The 21,255-nt window shown below is 43.2% G+C and overlaps 1 protein-coding gene across 2 annotated transcripts in view; it reads right to left on the bottom strand.

Annotated features, from left to right (window-relative positions):
* The window catches only part of TNFSF11 (TNF superfamily member 11), a 35,116-nt gene extending 21,344 nt beyond the window's left edge, over positions 1–13,772 (bottom strand). Inside the window, exons 1-2 of one of the 2 annotated variants that reach the window (XM_039877349.1) lie at positions 13,527–13,772; positions 7,172–7,339 (exon numbers count right to left, since the gene is read on the bottom strand). In XM_039877349.1, the coding sequence (XP_039733283.1) occupies positions 7,172–7,339; positions 13,527–13,748 (390 nt within the window). In that variant the 5' untranslated portion in view covers positions 13,749–13,772. Of the gene's footprint in view, positions 1–7,171; positions 7,340–13,068; positions 13,191–13,526 lie in introns of those variants that run through there. The other variant, XM_039877350.1, reaches the window with a different exon arrangement.
* Between the last annotated feature and the right edge of the window lie 7,483 nt (positions 13,773–21,255).

Here is a 21,255-nt window from a genome sequence, read left to right as displayed (position 1 = left end):
TACTAACACCACCACTATTACGACGCCAACACTGTAAAGACAGACCGGCTCCGCTAGGGGAGGCTTTCTGAAGTCACAGGACGGACCCCTGCACTGCCAAGTCAGAGCCTGTGTGACAGACCTGGGGGCCTTTCCCTTGTGCATGTATTTTATTTACTTGAAGCGAGGTCCTCGGGTGATTGCTGAGACCAGCAGGTTTGGGAAGACTGGTCCAGGGCACACCCTTCCCTAGTCCCACGGGCTGTCCTCCCCCGAGGATGAGCCACCCCTGGTGGACACTCCAGTCCACCTTCCAGCGCCCTCCTCTCCAGCGGAGGACCCTCGGTTTTGTTCACTTCTGGAATCTTAGCCCCAAATTCCATGCCACGTAGTCAGAGTTAGGGGCTCCTCTCTCAGGCAGGTCCTTCCTCATCTCTGCTTCTTTCAAACTGTCAATCCAGAATATCTCTTCTTGCACCATGGACTGCTTCCGGCATGGAGGTAAGTCCACCTCTGAGGACCCCACTCCCTGATTATTTCTCTCTTGCAAACCATCTCCCGTTTCCCCTGAATCTTCCCTGAGACTGAACACATCACAGCCAGGAGCCCGTTGTTGGGCAGAAAGCAGGAGATGGCCTCAGTGCTGTAGGAAAATTCTGCGGGTCTTACTTCAGCTTTCCCATAAAGACAGCTTTTATAAATGCTAGATATGATTGGGGTTGATTGAATTGCAGTTCCCAAAACTGTTATGGCAAACAGAGAAGGAATCCCATTGGAAAACCACTACATGACTAACATCTTGATTTGGGAACATCAATGCCCCAAACCCCAAGTTTCCTTGTGGGTTTACAAGAAACTTTCTTGGGATGCATACTCTTAGAGACCAAGGCAAAGAGAGAATGAATGAAGCTTCATTTCTTCCCCTGTTTTCAGTGTGTGTGTGTGTGTGTGTGTGTGTGTGTGTGTGTGTGTGTGTTCACGTGCACATACATCTTTCACTAGAAAGCAAATGAAAAAAATGGTTATACACCAACTCCAGTGATAATAATTTCATTAAGAGTTAGCATTTACTCAAATTTTAATTGATTTCTTACGTATTTTAGTTTTAAAAATGAAAATAGCCTTCTTGTAATAGTTCACATTGGAATTCTAAGGGATCAGCTTTACATATACAAAAAACAACCGCTTTATCTGATGAACTTTCTGGTTTTAAATTAATGTTCCTAAATCCGCAAAAGCTACTAAAAACTGTTCAGGTGACCGTCAAGGTTCAAAGGTCACAGAGTCACATGCCTAAGCAGGCTTTTGAAAGTTCCTCAAAAAGATGCATGCTATTAAATCTACTCTTAAATTTCTCTCTCCCCTGCAATCTAAATAATTCTGAAGAATTTTAACCTTTAGAAAACAAATCTTTACCATTCAAATTTTTCACAGACTTATGTGTTTGCAGTTAACCCTTGCTCATGCAATGAGCCCACTTTCCGGCTGGAATAGGGTTTAGTGGCTATCAGAGACCGCTCACTGTCCCCTAGGATCCAATCACTCTTTTTTCCCATCAGTTATAGGCGAGCCCCTTCGATGGCAAATGGTGAGCAAATGGCCACTTAGCTAGAAGATACTGTGCAGCCTCCCTTGCAGCAAATATGGCCTCATGAGTTAAGTTCCGCCAATAGGATGCTACCAGAAGTGAGGATATCTCAGCTCCCAAGTACTGCCCTCAGTTTTTCTTTCCCCCAAGATTATTGCATGGAAGAGAAAAAACTTCTGCCTTACATAGTTCGCTGAATGATGAGTCTTTATGTTACAGCAGTGGAGACCAGATAACAGTGAGTATTTCATTGTGGATCAAAGTGTTGTGAATATTCGGGTACCCTGCTCCTAATATCAGGAGTATTTTGCATTTACATTGTGAATCCTGCAGAAGATGAGATTAAATACGTGCTGATCTCATGGAAATTAAAAGAAAAAAAAGAATTTCAAGTAAGAATTGTTCAATGATGATAGCTCTCTGGTCTTACTCCCAATTTTCCAGTGTTTGGAGGCTCACAAGCTACTGACTCCAACAAATACAGGTGACCTTTGAACAATGTGAGTATGGGGAGCTGCCCACCCCATGCAGTTGAGAATTCCCGTATAACTTTTGACTCCCCAAGAACTTAACTACTAACAGCCCACAGTTGACCAGAAGCTTTACTGATAACAAAAGCCGTCAATTAACACATTTTGTACTGTTATATGTATTATGTACTGTATTCTTACAGAAAAATAAGATAAAGGAAAAACATAATTAAGAAAATCATAAGGAAGATATATTTATAGTATCTATAGGAAAAAAAAGTCCATGTCTAAGTGACCTGTGTAATTAGAACTTATGCTGGTCAAGGATTAACTGTAGCTAGTCAAGAAAATGCCAAAAGAGAACTCATTGCTGGTTGTTATCATATTCTGGAGTGAAATTGGAATTTTATAAAATTGTACTCATAAAAGAAGCCGGAGCCATGTTTTTAGTTCACATTGCAGGCCTGACTCCGCATAGTTTACAGGCTAAGAGACCTGAGAAAAATGTAACTAAAGGAAGTGATCAGGATGAAGATGATTTTCAAAACAATTTAACCTGTAGTATTGCCTCAGGCTATAATATTAATAATTCTCAATTGTAACATTGGAAAGACATCAGATCATTGAAAACCAGGTTTATAATAATTCTGAATGGCTTTATGAGTTGGCCGATGCCCATTTTTACTTAAAAACATTAATTTACAGAGTTCAATCAGTCATCAAACATCCATTTCTTCTTTTCCTTCATTCTTGAGGCTACATTAGGTTCGACATATTCAAATATGAACACAATGGCTGCATTTCTGGTCCTGACAGAGCTTGCAATTCATTCCATGGTCTCCAAATACTTCTGACTGTGCAGCTCTTACAGGAAAAAAAAATAATTTAATGCTCTCGAACATACGTATTTATTTATTTAAATATTAAATAAAAACACTCCAGGTACATTATAAAATATTATAATTCACAAAAACATAGCTTTTAAAAGCTAATATTTGAAAAATACGTATACATGTACGTCCCCATGCGTCCTTTCCATGTCCTTGGGGGTCAGCTTGAATATACTGAACATCTCACTTTGGAGAGCAAAATGATCGTGTAATTAGGATATTGACGTCTCTCCTGCATACTGTTCCCTCAGATACCTCCGAAAGTAAGTTTCAGGAAGTTTTTCGCAGACAGGTACCCAATGTGAAATCAACCACCGAAAATCAGCCAGAGTCACAGCCCCAAGTCCTCAGAATGTATATTTAGTGCAGAAGCAGATGGCTTTCCGCTAGGACTGGCCGGGAGGTCGGAGGGCCATGTGCCCTCCCCGCCATGTAGGGCAGTCCCGCGCTCAGGCCTGAGCTCACCGCTCTGCAGCTCAGGCTAGCAGAAGCCACAGAGGCCACTGGAGCTGGAAATAAGACTGGCTTTATAAATCGGACGCTGTATTTGGACTAGTGTTTTCTTTATTGTCCTAGACTGCTATGAGAGACTTTGCAAATTGTGGTTGGTAGGGCTGGATCACTGAGAGGCTTTTTGGAGTTCTGTGCTAAAGGGGAAAAAAAGCCAAGAAAACCCAGCCACAAACAAAAAAACGGGGAAAAACAGCATTACTTGTCTGACCAAAGACGAGTTGGGTAAACACCACTCTTTGCACACATATAATGTGATATTGTGCTTGTGTCTAGCATTTGTTACCACTGGGTGGATTGATCTCTCAATAATAATTACAGTCACACATGTAATTTTGTTTCACGGGATCACTCACTATCCATATGAGAACTGAAACTGAGATACAAACCTCCTTATGAACGCCTGATACATACAACCTATTTTCAGCATTGGCGAGAGAAATGAATAATCTGATTATTTTGGCAAGATATGTAGATGTCGTGTTAACCAGTAATGCTTATCAAAGGATAACACATTTGGCAAGTCATTATTTGGCAAGAATAAAAGAGAAGTAAATCATTAGGCACAGGAGAAGTTATGGCAAAGTGCCTAGCACAGTATGTGCACTTAATAAACATTGGTTGACCCTAATGATAAGGCATGGATAAATCTCGTCTCCTTCCTACAGATCCTCTTGTCTGGAATCTTCTAGCTCCAAACACACATCGGCATATCATGACAGTTCTTTAAAAATTAGATTACCTGTGTGTGATATTACTACCCATGCATAATACGTAAAGTCCTATAGCACGACAGAAACAGATATGAAGTTAATAAAATAAAGTTCTACTCCTTTTGTGAGTCATTCTAACCTATTAGTTTAGTTAAGACTGTGTGCTTCTAACAAGACTTCGTGTCTGCCCACAAATCTCTCTCCCCTGGCTTGCTAGTACTGAATCTCTCATAATTAAGGTTATTCTTTTGGAATGAGGTACCATGTCTCCAAAAGGCTCCTAAAATAGTAAAAATTCTGCTATTATTGCTCATCAACATCTTCAAGTACAAATGGGTCTATCATCTAGGCAGTCACTTAGAAAGCTCAAAGGAAATAGGACAATGAACAGGTAAGTTCGGATGAGGCTGGTCAGGGCAGAGAAGCTCGCTGAAGCTACAGAAGGTGTAGCAGACCTGCCAAGGAGCAGTGACTGGCCCCCGAGGACTCTCTCCATCCGGGATGTTTGCCCTTGAGACATGAGATAAGGTTACTGCTTTCTAAAAATAGGAAACAAATTCTCCCAGCGCCAGTTTTGAAGAATGCAAACTATGCCCACCTCTTTAAAATAATTTTATATGACATGAAATCATGTACACACATACAGTCACACACATGCGATAGGTTCTGCTCTGAGGTCTTCGCTATCTTTCACAGATTGTGATTTGCATACTTATGTTTTTACGTCATCCAGTCCAACTTCAAAAGTTTCCGTAGAGTTTCCCGGTTTTATTTCCATAAGCTTCGTACATCTCTTGCTAAGTTTATTTTTAGGGCTCTTTAAAAAATTATGAATGTAAACTTTCATTTATGTTTTCTAATTATTGTTTGAGATGGGGGCAGCTAGTGATTATCACTTATTAATTTCTACAAATGGACTTATTTTATTTTGCCTGTCGCCTTTCAGTTTCTTTAGAATTTTCCCCAAAATACGATCTTATCACATTTAAACTCTGCCTTCTCCTCATTTTCATATATTTTATTACTTCACTCTCTTGTTAATTACACGAGCTAGTACATTTCAAGCAATGGCAAATAACATGGGCCACTGGGCATCTTCGCTGTGTTGCTGTAAGAGAAATGTCCGTTTTCCATCATTAGCGAACTTTTAAATATGAGCGATTTGGGGTAACATCAAGAATCTATCTAGTTCTATTTTCTAATAGATTTTAAACATCAGAAATAAAAGAAAAATCTTGTCGAGCACTTCTCAGTAGTGATGAGATGATAATGTCCTTCTCCTTTGACTTGTTAAGATGAACCATTCTTGCCTTCTTAGACAAATGCTAACGATATCTGTTCTTAATAATATTTATTTTTTTTAATTATCTTGGCTAATCTTGCATACTTATTCTTTCAGAATGAACACAAAGATAATTTTTAAGACCAGGAAGCCAATAAAATTAAGAATTTATTTCTCTTCATTGTAAGGAGATAAACTTACAATGAAGAGATCTAAATAGAAAATTAGAAAACACTCTTTTACCTAATCAGAATTACCTTAATTAGGAGTTCAGTTTTGAATGAATAATTACTTCCAGTACATGTAAATTGTTTATAGAAGGATTATTTAGTATTTGGGAGATGAAATTAAAAACAGACAAATGAAAATGAAACATAAAACAAAACAATAAAAACGAATAGATTAGCAGAACTGCTGTTGCTATAGCTCAAAAATTATAATATACGAAACAAAGATCGAATTTAATCCCATATTTTAAAGTATATATATATCTACTGCATAAAACTAAGCACCTACATGATAGTTATAATGAAAATGTAATATTATAAGCAATATGCTCTCTTACGTACATAAGAGCAATATGTACTTTATCGATTCTATGATGTCCTTTTTTTACATTTTAGTATCTCTGAAATTAAGATGCAACTAAAATCTAGGATAATCATGTCTAAAATTTTAGCCAACATTTTTTCTTTGTGATGCACAAAATAATGCATCACCGTTGAAAATTGGTGGTATCTAGATTTGATAAAATACAGCAAATATCAACTTTTAAGGTTCTACAAAACAGACCTATCTCTATGTTCAACACATTTCCTTCTTTTTTAAATGCTAATACTATGTGTGGCATTGTAAAAAGTAAACTAACTTAACATTGAATTTAGACGCGAGGAATCTGAGAACTTTGGGATTCACTCTAAGATGATCAGAGGTAGCACAGGGAGTTGCAAACTAGAGGCTGAGATGTCTGGGTGGATACAGGAGTCCACGCAGATGTGCGTGCAAGCATGCAGTGCATGCCAGTGCGCAGGCTCTGGAGTCACTGGTTTCTAGCCAGTTTTTGGTGGAGTCAGTAAGTATAATGATGCCAAGGCTGACGAATTCTCAAGTGACTTTATCCAGGAAAGTAAAACAGGCGATTATTATAGTGTTTCCCAATTGGCACTGTCAGCACGAGAAGTCACTGGTCCTCTCTCTGTCTGCATCTCTTCTCTTCCCTTCCGCTCTCCGAGAAAATGAGATAATGTCACGGGATGTCCGTCCCGCCCATCTCATCGTCGCCTGCTCTGCTTGCTTACCTCCTCACCACAGATAACAGCAATGGACCAGTTACGACTATTCTCAGCAGAGCCCCGGATCAACAGGGCGTACATCAGGGATCCCCCCCATCACAGAAACAAACACAAAGGAAACGCTGTGAATGGGAATGGTTCTATGCAGGGAATTCGACCCAGCGAAACCGACCCACTACCACAAACCACCTTTGTCCTCCTTCCAAGTGTGAGAAAAAGAAAAGAAAAGAAAAAGATATTTGCATAAACGTGAACATCCCTGGTCACCACAATCGATCGCCACCAATTTCAAAAGGATTCTGCTAATCCTTTAAAAAATTCTCTCCGGCTCTTTTACAAATTCTTAAAATGAAAAAAGAACAGAGTCCACAGCACTTAGCCAGTTTTAATCTCATTATCAGGAGAGTCGGTGAGGGCCCTTGACTTATAATGTCAGTGTGCACTCACCTTTTGCACAGCTGCTTGAAAGGCCTGTTTAATTCTCTTGCACGAATCAGGTATCAATTTTGTGTCTTGAGTCTCCAGACTTGTGTCTTGCAAATCTGCGTTCTCATGGAGTTTGAAAATTCTGTTAATGCAGTGAGTGTCATCTTCGGATATTCTATTAGGATCCATCTGAGGGGGAAAAAAGTGTTAGGATATTAGAATGTTTAACATTAATCATTCTGCTATTTAATAAAGTGTGACTCAAGAGCAAAAAAACCTCATTTTTGCAAGTCTTTATGTCCCCAATGATTAATAGTTAATACAATCATCCTCAAATTGGAGAAAACGTTGACTTCGAATTCATTTTTATAAGTAGCTGATCATCATCTGCAACAGAAGCGTACACATGTGATTCATGGGGAAATTGTCACAATCATCTGACTAGGTGAAGTCCTCATGGAGGATGGGGTGGCAAGGAAGTCACACGTGGTGGAGGCAGGCAGAGAAAGCTTTTTGCCTTTACCATGCAGCATGCTAGATGGGAAGCCCTCTTAGATCTTCAAAGCATGAAGCCTACCGACATAAACCCAGTGAAATTAACATCATCTTTAATTAATTAATTAATGTGCATTTGAATCAGCCAAAAAAAAAGGGGGACAGAAATCCATTTCCTAGTCCCAAAGAAAACCTGAAGCCAGAGCATGATTTTCCTTTTTGTGGATCCTCTCATCAGGATTTCTCAACCTGGCGTGGTCCATCCGTCACGGGGGTGCCTGGGAATGTGTGTGTGTGTGAGATAGGATGTCACAGGAATGAGGAGGGCAGTGTGGGGTGAGCCGGCTATGCGGATATGTGTTGAGGGGATGCTAAACTTCCTGTCCCATCCAGAATGTCCCCATCAAGTTATTAGCCGGTCATCTAATTAAACATGTGCCAACCTAAGTACTTCCTTTAGTATTACTGTTTTCTTGAGATTCTCTGCCCACTGCACCCCGGTCTCTCACAAGCCTTTGTAGTGGTTTCAACTGCCAAGTAAAGAGTAGAGATAATTAGCTGACGATTGTTTTAATAGTAAGTTTTATCTGTTGTCCTTTACTTTCAAAAAATTCACGGTACTTCGTGTACATTTACTTATTAGTAGATACAGATTAGATGAAAAACCGGGGGAAAACAGGAAAAATTACAAAAGTTTCCAGCCAATACCAAGTCCCTATTCCATGGTGTAACTATCTTTTTTTTTTCACGTTCAGAATTTTCATTTAATTTTTTTAGCAATTTATAATCCTTCCCGCCCTTTCTTTGAAGTCAGTGTGGAAATTTTCCATAATATAATTACCTTTTTTAAAGTAATCAGAAAGATGTTTGAGTTTATTTAAGATCCATCATAAATAACCTGAAAAGTACCCTATCCATATCCGAAATTCTCAAGATAAAATGACAGCCTTTCGACAAATGTGCATCCACTTCTATGGATGTTATTATTCCCATCTTGTAAAAGATAAGGCTTATCTACCTATAATCTTGGAAAGGTATCGCTCATGAAGCAAAACTCTTTGCAATCCAGATTTACTTTTCATATTTTCTTTAAAATAATTAGTAAGAATCAGAATATGTGAGTTTTTATATAAGGAAAGCTTTCAATCACATACTTCAAAAAAAAAAAAGCTCACTTATGCCAATGAGTTTCCACAAAACCAGAGAAGCCTGGGCCACGGATGTGAAGGGTCGTTGAGTTCAGACCTCAAGAAAGAAGGAGCATGCAAGGGCCTCAGCTGGCTCCCCACCAGGAAACTGCTGAGCTAAAGGAACAGTGTGTGTCAGAGGGGAAGTGCCTGGGGACCCTAAAATTGGTTCAGCCCAAGTCCTACCGACAAGCCAAGCATCACCTGTCAGAAACAGCAGTCTTGAACACTCTCATTACTGGAAGTGAGGCCCAAACACCTGCAGCATCTCAGGCTCACCGGGAACTGATTAGGAATGCAGAAGTCAGTCACCCCCCTCACAACCCCGCCCTCCTCCACCCTGCACCCGGCCTGGGAATCTGCATTCTAAAGAGATCCCAGGTGATCTGGATGCACATTAGCGTTTGACAAGTAACACTTTCAAATCTCAAATGAATACAGATTTTCTACTATTAAATGACTCCGGATTTCCTTGGACACCAATTTTAAAGTGTCTTCACAAGTAACACCAGTTAGTACCAGAGTACAGCAACACTTATCAATGGTTAATGACCTCACGCAAAGAAATATGATGCAAAGTTTCCTCCCCCCATAAAAAATGTCCATCTCCAGATCCCACTCCCATTTAATCAGCATCCCGAAGGGCAGGGGCCACTGGACTCTCTCTCACGCGTCTCAATGCGCCACTGAGAACCACGGCTTCAGAAGACAACATCGGAGCTAAAACATATAAAACATCACAAACTATTGTCCCAGAAGACATCATGACAGCATAGCCTAACTAATTTTGATATACTCATTTATTTACTTTTTTTTACTTAAGAGAAATTTATTTTTAATCTACAAATAAATGTCTTTCCCACTTCAGGCCTCTGGCAGCTCTCGTTTCTGAGAATGGAGACCAGGAATGGAGGCCAGTAGGGAAGGGGGGCGTGGAGGTGCGGGGCGGCACATGCACATCCACCAGGGCCCCTGCTGTGTGATCTCCCTGCCAAGGAGCAGCGGGGCTGGGCGTGGGGCTGGAGCTGGACACCCCGCAGTGCTCATCCACTGACTGACAGGCTGTACCTCCTACCCCACAACCCGCCTCCTGACACAGCAGTCTGAATCATTTACATATTAGTTCATTTACATAGTGCAAATGAGAAATGGATCTATTTCTAGCGTCGAAAAGCTTTCTCGGTGAACTAAACATGCCAAAGACTGGGCTAGATGCTACGAAGAAGGTAGTGAGCAAAACAGTCTTTACCTTCTTGGAATTTCTACTCCACAGAGAAACACAGAAATTTATTTAAAAAAAAAAAAAAAAAACACTGTAAACTGAGTTACAAATGGGTTCGCTGTGCCTAGAAATGTCTGACAAAGTTAAATAAATCTTGACTATCTGACTTAAAACAGATTTGTAAAATGCATTTATCAGATGATATAGTTCATATGAAATGAACTCAGTCTTTTAAAAAAGTTTAAAAAAAAAACTTCCTTGAAACTTAATCGTGTGTAGGTTTAAATGAGGCAGGATGCTTGACATTTGTGCTACTTCGTTATCTGTCTTTTCAAACCAGCAGCCCGCACACCTCTGCATCAGATTTTCAGTAGTGACTGCTGCCCTGTTTGGGTAGCAAAAAGCCAGGGAGGTCGATGTGCATCATGGGGGATCAGTGTGCACAAAAGAGCAGCAGAGACTGAGCTTTCTGAAAAGCTTATCTCTAAATTTTGAATATGGTTATAGAGATGTTAAAAAAAGTACATACAAATTTTAATAAATCAACCTTTTCAAAGTTTTTTTTTTCTTCCTTTTTTTTTTTTTTTTTTTTTTTTTTTTTTTGTAAACCAAAGTATGAATACTATGTGGTAAATATATAGCACAAGCCACATGGTATTTTTTCTTTGGCAAGGTTGGTGGGGAAAAAGCCAATCTACACTGGATCTAGTATTTTTTTTTTAATCTAGGCAACAGCAATCTACAAACATTCAGAAGGCTGATTCACTTTTAACTATTCAAACATGAGTTGAGAAGGAAAAAAGAAATTTTTTTTAATGTCACTGTAATTTTTATTTATTCTGGGCATTCTTCTAAATGCATTTAAAACGAAACCGAACTGTTTTTTCTTAAGGATTTGTATGCCCTTTCTCCTTAAATAAAAACAATAAAACTGGTCCCTTACTCTCATTTTTTTCCTGTAAACTGCAAACAAGTTACCTGATGCTAGAGGATTTAATTCCAGTTCAAATGCATTCAGAAACAACTTTAGGAGGAGTCAAAAAAATGATATCTTATTTGGTGCCCAGTTCTAATCAAAGGAGTTGACATAAGTGAAAATGTTAAGTCGGTGACAGGTCCCATAGAGTCTCTTCTCTTCTCTAGAACTTTGAAAGAAAGCCTCCAGCACATATAAAAGTGGAAAAAATATTGCAGCGCAAACTCCCACGTACCCATCATGAGCTTCAACCATTGTCAAGGCCAATCTTGCTTCATCTCTGAGCAACCACTTCCCCTCCCCCACCTTCCCCACCAATTATTCTGAAACAATCTCCAGACATCACAGCATTTCATTTGTAACTACTTCAGTATGTATCTCTAAATGATTAAGCTTCCTCTAGGTATCAAACTGAGATACCATAGTCAATAATATGCAGCCGGATCTGGTGGTGTATTCTTATGAATACATTGCTCTTTATCTTACTTCTTTCCTAGAGATGACCTTTTAAAAATGCAGCACAAAATTGGGTTCAGAGGAATGGCTAACATATTTTGCATAAGTCTTAGAGAAACTCAATCTTCATGCCATTTAGGAAAATTGTACCCAGAAATCTGATGGCATTACATTCTCCAAATGAAAATGTTCTAGCTAGGCTTACTAACCTACATGTTTACTTTGGAAAAAGTTTCGAGAGTTTCACTATTATCTATGGACATCAAGACCCCTAAGTTATGATGAGTGATCCTCAGCCCGCCAGACTATTGATATTGAGAATTCCTATCAAGAAGCCAAACAACCATAATAAGAGCCCAGCAGGTTACTCTCTTACCTGGCCATGTCGATTTCCATGGTTCTAGCCGATCTAAGCTGCTCATGGTCCCTAGAACTCATTCATTCCCTATGGCTCTTTCAATGCCAAACACTCACTTCGCTATTACCACTATGAAAATGCCAAATCCCTAAGGCGTTAGGAAAGATAAAGGATAGAGAACTAGAGCATCTTCTAGTCCTTTTCTGAATGCTGCTCTCTGGTTTGACTAAGAATGTTAAGCCTTTTGTGGTAAGCGTCTCAATTACCTGGCCCACAGCATGCACAGTCAGTAGACATTGTATTTGGAATAAATGATTCTTAGCCCATATCCCATAGCAATTAATAGTGTCCTGTGCAATGCAGGCACTCAACACAGAAGCATTGGGGGGGTGGGAGCAACATGGATGGGAAAATGAATAAACCACTCATTCTTTACTGCAACATGTTGCAGTGAAAGAAAAAACATTTCATCGCTTTCATGCAGATTTGTTTAATCTGTGTTGCAAGTAAACCACTCAAAAGTTATTTTATAGGGGGGAAAAAACTTCTCGATAGGTAAAGATTATTTTTATTACTATACAGTCAAACTAGTTCTATAAAACGCAAACTAGTGGACAATGAATATTTAACAAAAAGCCTATGATTACAAGTAATGGAGTTCAGACTCTTGGCACATGTCAAAAACCCATCCGACCCGAGCAATGCCATGTTTTTACGCGTCCAGTTTGGTTTAGTAATCACCTTTGAATCTGAAAACCAATGAAGTCCAAACCCAACTCTCTTTTCCCATAAAAAAATGCACAGTCAGCCCTCCACTTCCTCTGAGAAAGAGTTCACAGCAACAAACGAGAATATTTGAATGAATCCAACCAACTGCACTGCAATTTCCAAGAAAATACAAGAGCATAAACCACCAGAAAGCATAATATGACACATTTACCCCTTCCTTTCTAGCTCTCGCTAGTTCCAAGCTGTCTTCCTCGCCTTTTAAAAGGCTGGTTATTTGTTAGACTGCAGCGAGACTTGTCAGGGACGAGAACGTCCCCACCTTCCCACACACCTTGCTTCCTTCCTCCGCCCACCTCGGTGGAGAGACCCAGGGTCCTTCCCTTCTCTTTCACCCAGCGCAAGCTGCCCCCGGGGTCGCGCTGGTCATTAGGCGCATCTGAGGGCTTGGGACATCACCACCCGAGGCTCCAGCCGCCGCCCCCGCCCCGAGCCTACCTGTAAAGCAGCCAGCCCAACCCCTCCAGGTGGTGGGCAGGAAGGGGCAGGAAGGTTCGGTGCCTGAGGAAAGGCGTTCATTTTTTTCCCAAAGGGACATAAGTTAATTCTTAGCTCCCAGCGAGACATGGAAGGGGAGGAAAGTGCGTGATCACTTCCAGAAGAGGTGAGCGGCCAATGCTGTGTCGCCGGGGGAAATTCAAACCACTAGGACGCGCCCCGCTCTGCGGCGCCGGGTGCGTGCGCGGGGACCAGAGGCCAGGGCGCCGGGCCCCGCGCCCTGCGCCAGGCTGTCCCCGCGCCGGACGCCCTCTCATTAGAGTCACTTTCCTCTCCTGAATATGCAAGAGCTGGGGGGGCCGAGCCGGGCGGCCAGACTCAGTGTCCCTCCAGTGCGGGAGGGACAGGACGGGTGCGCCCCGCGCGCGCGCGCGCGCCCCGGGAGAGCGAGCACTCACCTGCGCTCGGAAGTAGAGGAACAGGGCGACACTGCAGACGACCTGGCCCAGCCCCAGCCCCAGGAGAGCCACGAACATGGAGCGGGAGGCGGCGGCGGGCTGGTGCGGCGCGGGCGGCGGCGGGGCGTGCGGGGGGCCCTCGTGCGGGGCGCCGGGCCCGCCGCCGTCCATGTCCTCCGAGCCGCGCAGGTACTTGGTGTAGTCTCGGCTGGCGCGGCGCATGGCGCTCGCCACCGTCTCACTCGCTCGCCTGCGGCTCTGCCCGCCGCCCAGGGCAGCGCGGAGCCAGCGCGGGGCCAGGCGGGCCGGGACGTGGGGCGCTCAGGGCCGGGCGCTGCTCCTGGCGCGCGGGTGAGCGGGCAGGGCGCCCGGCCGCCCCAACTCTTATAAACCCCTCGGAGAGGGCCGGCCCCGCGAGCCAATCAGCCCCGGCGAGGCCGCCGCTTCCACTCCCACCTCGGGCTCCCCTTCCTTCCTCGCGCCCTCCCTCGCCTCTCACTCTCGCTCGAAGGCCTCCTCCCCCTGCCCGCCGGCCCTCGGGGGAGGCCGCTGTGGGTTGGTCCAGCGGATCCAGACGCCACTTGCCCATCCTCAGCTGTCTTTCTGGAGGGCGAAGAGACGGGCAGGGGAGACGCAGATGCCTGTCTTGGTGGAGGATAAAGGTGACATCATAGACGTCCTCGGGCAGTTCGCACCCCTGAGCCTCAGTTTCCCCCACCGGATTTAGGAAGTTGGACTTGGTGATCCCTGAAGGCCCTTCCCATCTGTCTCTCTTTCCTGCCCCTTCCGCCGCTCCCCCGCCAAAACAAAAACAAAAACAAAAACAAAAACCTAGCAAAGGACGTACTGGGGGATTCTGAGGGTGTAGTCTCCGTCGTGGTTCCAAATATAGGTTCTAAATTAAGTATTCCGGCAGAATTAGAAAACCAGAACCCCCTTCCCAAATCCCTGCTTCTGCATCCTCCAAGTGGCTCTGAGCGAGGCAAGTTTCGAATGCGACAGCACAGAGCCTATAGGCACCAATGTGACTTAAAAAATAAAAATAAAAGGAAAAGGTACAGAGAGAGGGGTAAGGAGCCTGTTAACTTCATCTATGGGACCACAGATGACATGTGACATTCCTACTGACTGGCGCTTATTTTTTTCAGCACCCTAAAGAGAAGAGGGATCTACTCCTAAATGTAGGCCGCCCCAAGGAGGGCTTGTCCAACTGTCAATCAGGAAAGAGCGATGTTCCACAAAGTTGGTGGTGTAGTTAAATGTTAGTTTTATCACTAAAGAAAACCGTCTAGGGCTTTTTAAAAGCCTCTCTTCAAAACTGCACCCCTTGGCGAGAAAAATGAAAATATGAAATCGCTCAGAAATTCTGATACACCTTCAGCAGGAAGTAAGGGAGGGTCTGGCCAATTAAAACACCTGTGGACATGTAGTCTGTTTCCACTTTTCATTAATGCTTTTTAATCTTGTGTCCTCTTTCTGCCTGGTTCTCTAATGGGCACGTCTGTGGGCAAGACTGATTACAAAGGACACATCTCTAAGTTACTAAAGCTGGTGTTCTCAGCTGAACACTTAGAACTCAGCACATCCAGGACGAACCACCAGGCTGGATGAAAAAGGACCTGTACAAATGAAATGCTTTGTTCAAATTCCAAGGTGCTTTTAGCATTTTACATGTGTATGTGTATCAAGTTTGATACAAAAAGAGAGGAAACAAATGTTCGAAATAATTCACATTGATTTTCTCACCCTCATGAGCCTCTTCCCACTTTCTGTTTGTTGAACAGGAAGTCGGGGTTGATTTCCTCCTCTTCCCTGTCTTTCTTCTTTTGAGAAACAAGTCTATATCTCGAACTTTCTAAATCTTTATTAGCATCGATTTTTTTTTAATGTGTTCTAACAACTAAGCCCACAAGGACTTTACTGCAGCCCCTTCCTTTTCAATGTTTTATACATGTATTTTCATTCCTTGATATCATAATCCTCAGCTTACAAGAAGGTCTCGCAGATCTCTGAACCATGTTCAGGTATGTCTGACCCAGGAGCTTCCCATTGTAGGACCACATGTGTCATTCCTACAGAGTTCTTCATGTGACATTCCTACCGCTTGGCGATTCTTTTCCTGGAGTTCCCTAGAGATGCCATCCCACTGGATGCTGACGACAATAGAATGGACGATAGACTGGACTGGAAACTCTATTGTCAGTCCACCTGTTGCTCCTTTAAGGTAATGAACCTTTCTGGCCCATTTATTTACACATTCATTTGTCAACATTCCACTCCTCAGTTAATATATAAATCCCGTATTTTCAAGGACTTCATCTGTATTATTCGCCATTGTATCGGCATTTCCTAGAATGTTGCCTGGTACATAGTAGATGCACAGCAAATACGTGATGAATAAAATATGATTGCAGGAATCCGCAGAGCCTCTGCCACTGTCCCAGTCCAAGCCACACTGTTTCTTACCCAAATTCATCACGTCACCTAGCTGGTCCCACCACCTCCAAGTGGCACTTGCCCCAACAGTTCTGTGCACACCGATGAGGACTGCCTTTTAAAGGGAAAAGACCTATCATTTTCCTATTTCCAATTCTTTAATGACTTCTAAGCGTTGTTAGTAGAAGGTCCAAATTCTTCAGATGAAAACCTCGAACGGTCTTTCAGTCTGGCTTAAGACTCCTTTTCGACGTAGCTTCAAATACCTTCCCGAGCTGCCGTGTGCTTCCCTCCCAAATTCCCACACCTGGGTGGCTCTCTTGCTGTCCTTCATCTCTCAGCTCAAATGTCCATTCTCCAGAAGTCCTTCTCTGTTCCCCTAACCCAGGGTGGTTCCCCCTGTTTTAGCAGCCTTCACTTCTCCTATCTTGATGTTCATGCATGCATTCATTCACTCTACAGATATATAAGTGGGAACCCACTACACACCAAGCACTGAGCTGGCCCCTAAGGACAGAGGTGATCAAAACAGAGCATGGAGCTTACACTCTAATGGCAAAATAAAACATATCAAACAAACCACCAAACAAATAATTAACTAAAACCGTGATGACCGTTCTGAAGGCAAAGTATAAGAACATTTCCATAAGAACAGGACCTAACCTATTCTGGAGAGTCAGAGAAAGCTTCTTGGGCAAAGATAATGATTAAAACTAATCCCTGAGTAATAACTACCCAAGGAGAAAGGGACTAAGGGCCTCTCTGAAACAGAGGAGGATGTGTTACTGTAATTATTTGTCTAATGTGTCTTCCCAATTGGACATGTATGTCTTACTATGAATAAACTAATAAACTAACAGATATGAAGAGATGGCAAACCAAGAACACAACCAAAGATTCCAGTTTATATCAATGGTCAGCTACAAACAACACATAGTGAGATCAACATTTTTCAAATGGTATTTCCTGGTACACTGGCGTGTCAGGAAAGGATTCTTCTGGAGACTGTGTGATGTGTTTGTTATTCTGCCTCTAATAATGTGATCATGCCATTAAAATTATACAATAATGAGCTCTGGGTTTATTTATTTATCTGTTTGTTTGCTTTCTCAAGGCTGCAGCAATAATTTCTGGCAGAAAAAGAGGAAAAAAGCGATTTTCCAATCTTTAATAAATAAGCTAAAATGCTTATTTTAGGGTTATGATAGAACCCCTGTCTGTATAAAATAGTGTTCAAGTGCAGATTATTTTACTTACAAGGGGGGCATAATTCAAGAATCTTATTCCTCTTTATCTTCCATTTGCCCAACTCCCTCTCTTCACGAGATCCATTCTCTGCCCTGCTCTGTGACCTGTGTCACTGGGGCTGCTTGGTCCTACGGCTGACTTTGAGTTCAGCCAACAGGAGGCAGCGGCAGTGGTCCAGAAGGCACAGAGAGGAAGCAGCCTCCTGGTTCTGTTCCCCACCCCGACCCAGCCTCACTGAGGTTCTAGTCATTCCTCTGTGGCTGCAGCTCCTGTCCCGCCCTTCTTCCCCCACAGTTCCAGCTCTTTCTAAGCTTTGGTAAAACCTTTCTCCTTGTCCCTTCAGGCGAAGGGTGTGTATCTAATTTCTTATTGCTGTTGTAACAAATTACCACAAACTCAGTGGCTTAAAACATCACAGATTTATTATGTTATCATTCTGGAGGTTAGAAGTCTGAATTATGTCTGCAGGGCTGCATCTTTTTTTTTGGAGTCTCTAAGGGAGAATCAGTTTTCTTATCTTTTCCAGATTCTAGAGGTTGCCTAAATTCCTTGGCTCTAAGCCTTTTCTCCATCTTCAAAGATCCAGGATAATCTCCCCATCTCGAGATCTTTAATTTAATCATAACTTCAAAGTGCCTTTTGCCATATAGGGTTTCGTATTCATGGACATCTTTGGAGGGTGTGGGGGGCATTATTCAGCTCCCTACAGTGTGGGAAAGCTGTCCTACTGCTGCTAGTCCCTGGGTTTTTCACTATCCCTTGTTAATTTCCGTAACCCTGACCAAAACCTCTTCAGTTAAATCCCTTGGGTTTGCCAGCCATTTCCTGCCAAGACCCTGTATGATATACTTACAACGTCTAAAAACAATTACAACTAACTTAGCAGCACTGGAATTATAAAATACATAGGCATCCCTTTGTGCTAATAACATTTTTAAATGTACATTACTGTGATAGTAATAAGTACATTATGATATTGTGATTTATAAGAAGAAATATACATTTGGTCTTCATTCTGTTTCTGGCACAGAGCTCCTAAAACCTTTGGAATATTCAAGGGTTAAGGGCCACAAAGGGGTCTTTTGTTACATGAACATGGTGACTTTTGGAGTGCACCTGAGGATTGGGGGCTGGTGGCCAGAGGAGCTGACCATGTGATTGGAGGGTTGAAACTTTCATTCCCATCCTCTGACCTTGGGGGAGGGCGGAGGGCCTCAGGTTAGATGAGCTGCCAGTAAAGAAGCCTAGTAAAAACCCAAAAGGAAGGGGCACAAAGGCTTCCGGGGTGGTGGACACTCTGAGATGGAGATGGGGGTGGGTCGTAGAATGCCTGAAGAGAGCATGGGAACGCCACCATCTTCCCCACACCTCTTCGGTCTGGCTGCTCCTGAGTTAGAGCCTTTTATAATAAACCAATGATCTGGTAAGTAAAACATTTCCTGAGTTCTGTGAGCTGCGTTAGCAAGTTAATAGAACCCAAGGACAGAGGGGGTCGTGGGAACCTCTGGTACCTACCCCGGCAGTCGGAAGTACAGGTGACAACCTGGGCTTACGACTGGCGTCCAGAACGCAGGAAGGGGATCGTGTGAATCTCTGATCCAGAGCCAGTTGGTCAGAAGCACAGGTGACAACCTGGGCTTGCGACTGGCGTCTGAAGGGGCGGGGGTTCGGGGCGCGGTAGGGGGTGCGGCCTTGTAGGACTGAGACCTCAACCTGTGGAAGCTGATGCTACCTCCAGATAGATCGTGTCAGAATTGAGCTGACATGCAGGACACCCAGCTGTTGTCTGAGAATTTCTTGGTGGTGGTGTGGGGAACCCTCCCAAATTGGAGATCAGGTCTCAGAACCCCAAAGGACTCATGGAAACGTGACTCTGGAAACAGGGTCAGTCCAAGCGACCTCATGAAGCCAAGTGGTTTGTCCTTTGGACTCGCCAGTTCTCCTCCCATTGCTCTTCCTCATCCTCTGAGAGCCCCAGCCTCTTCCCTGGCCAATCGGGTAGCTTCTGCCCGCTGAGGACCCAAGGGGATCTCCCACCAAGTCTGGCCGTCCTCAAAACCCAACCAGGCATTCCGATTCCCCTTGATAAGCAACCTGCTCTCATCACACCCTATGAGCTCACAAATTAACTAATAACACACTGCAACGCATTAACGTCGACTTGTGTCAATGGACAGTTGATTACAGTTTTATGTCTGGGTCATGAGACCTACTGCCTTATCCCTAAAGGAGTCCATTTCCGAGTAGCTCGATCAGAGTGTGAGGATCTAATGGGTAAAGACGAGACTAGAAAAATAAGCATACACTGAATCATCAAGCCTTTGTCAGTCATGATAAAAATTCGAATTTGCTTCTAAGAGCAATGGAGAGTCATTGAGACTCCCCCCGCCCCTCCCCTCCCCCACTCAGGGAAATATGTCTTCTGGATGCAATTTTGAATACGCTTGACCTGCAGTGTGAAGAATGAGTTTGGGGGAGGGTAGTGGAAAGAGATGAGCAGAGAAAGACTGAAGGCTGAAAACTAGTTACTAGCCCATTAGCAACTATAGGCAAGAAACAATCACGTGGCAGCAGAAGTGGCACAGAGAAACAGTGGGTCCCAGAGCCATCTAGGGAGCAGGATGTATTGAGTTTGGTAACTGGCTGGCTGCGGGAGGTGAGGAAGAGGATGGAGTCAAAGATACTCCCGGAAGATGCTGTCTCGTGCAACTGAGGGCTGCCACTTACCGAAATGAGAAAGCCTGGAGGACGAGCGAGTTGGACACGCTGCCCCTCATACCTAGGTCCGAGGTACGCCCGTGAAGTCCTCCCAGCCACTTCCGCTTACTCCATCGACTCATTCCACCTTCAAGTCTCAGCCCAGGTGATATCTCCTCCTAGCTATTCTCAAATCCCTAGACTTTTCTAAGAGCCTTTCCTCTCTTGTCCTTCACTCGCCTTTATCCGATCACTCTCTTCGTTACGGTGATGTTATTTGTTTGTATGAGAGCCTTTCCCAGCAGACTCGAAGGCCCTTGAGGACAGGGACCCTGCATCATTCATTATCATGCCCCCATCACCTAGCGAGATGCCGGGCACGCAACAGGCACTCAGTGTTGTCGCGTAAAGTGTGTCTTCTTGAACTTTAAACTATTACAGCAGCAACACAGGTGCAAAAATACGTACGTTTCCAAGCAAATATTTTTCAGAAATAACCAGTATGACAGATATTGTCCCCACTACCACGACAAACGTGCAACAGATTCATAGGCAAATGGGGCACTATCAGCTTTCTGTGAAAGGAAGAAGAAAAAAGACTAAAAAGCGAAGATACTCAAATGGGACTTTGTTCAAAGTAACGTGTTACGAATGCCTGGACAAACATGATACCCGTTCTGACTATGGAGCTTCCGATCTTTCTGTCCCGCCGAGCTGCCTGTCACAGCTCAGTGCATGGGTTTCGCAAAAGTCCCCAAACAAAAATAGAAGATGGAAAAAGTAGTCGTTCAACACGCGTATATCCATGCTCCATCGCAGACTCAAAATCTTATAAATCTATCCTAAAACAAAACAGTTAAATTGTGATTAAATTGAGGCTCTGCCACCTACCGGTTGGGTGGCCCCTATTTCCACGTCTTAGTTAATGTACTTGAACGTAAAGAAAGTAATTTTTTCCTTATGGGGTTGTTATGACTGTGACCCAACTCAGCCAAAATCCTTAGAACCGTGTTTTTCACCTACACGTTACGATTCTTATCATTTGTATTCTTTTCGTTGCTGTTGTTATTACTGTGACTAAAACACAGCATCGTGTATCCGCTGTTTATCAGGTTTCCGTCACCGTCAGTCAGTACTAAAGGAAGAGGAAGGGTACGGAGGAAAAAGTTGTCCCAAAGCCTGTGCATTTTACTTAGCGGCGATAATTCGGAATCTTAGATGAAGAATCGTCTCGGGTTCTTATCTGTAAACACGAATCCGGTGTGCGTGAAAAGAGACAGAAGAATCGAAGCGATGAGATCTCCTTGGAGGTAAAAAATAGCCAACCACAGTGAGGAATGAGCAGCGA

The sequence above is a fragment of the Pteropus medius genome, unplaced genomic scaffold, assembly GCF_902729225.1.
Source record: "Pteropus medius unplaced genomic scaffold, Ma_sr-lr_union100, whole genome shotgun sequence".
Taxonomy (NCBI): Eukaryota; Metazoa; Chordata; class Mammalia; order Chiroptera; family Pteropodidae; genus Pteropus; species Pteropus medius.
Note: the sequence above shows the minus strand (reverse complement) of the source record. Positions and strands in the feature narration are given on the sequence as shown.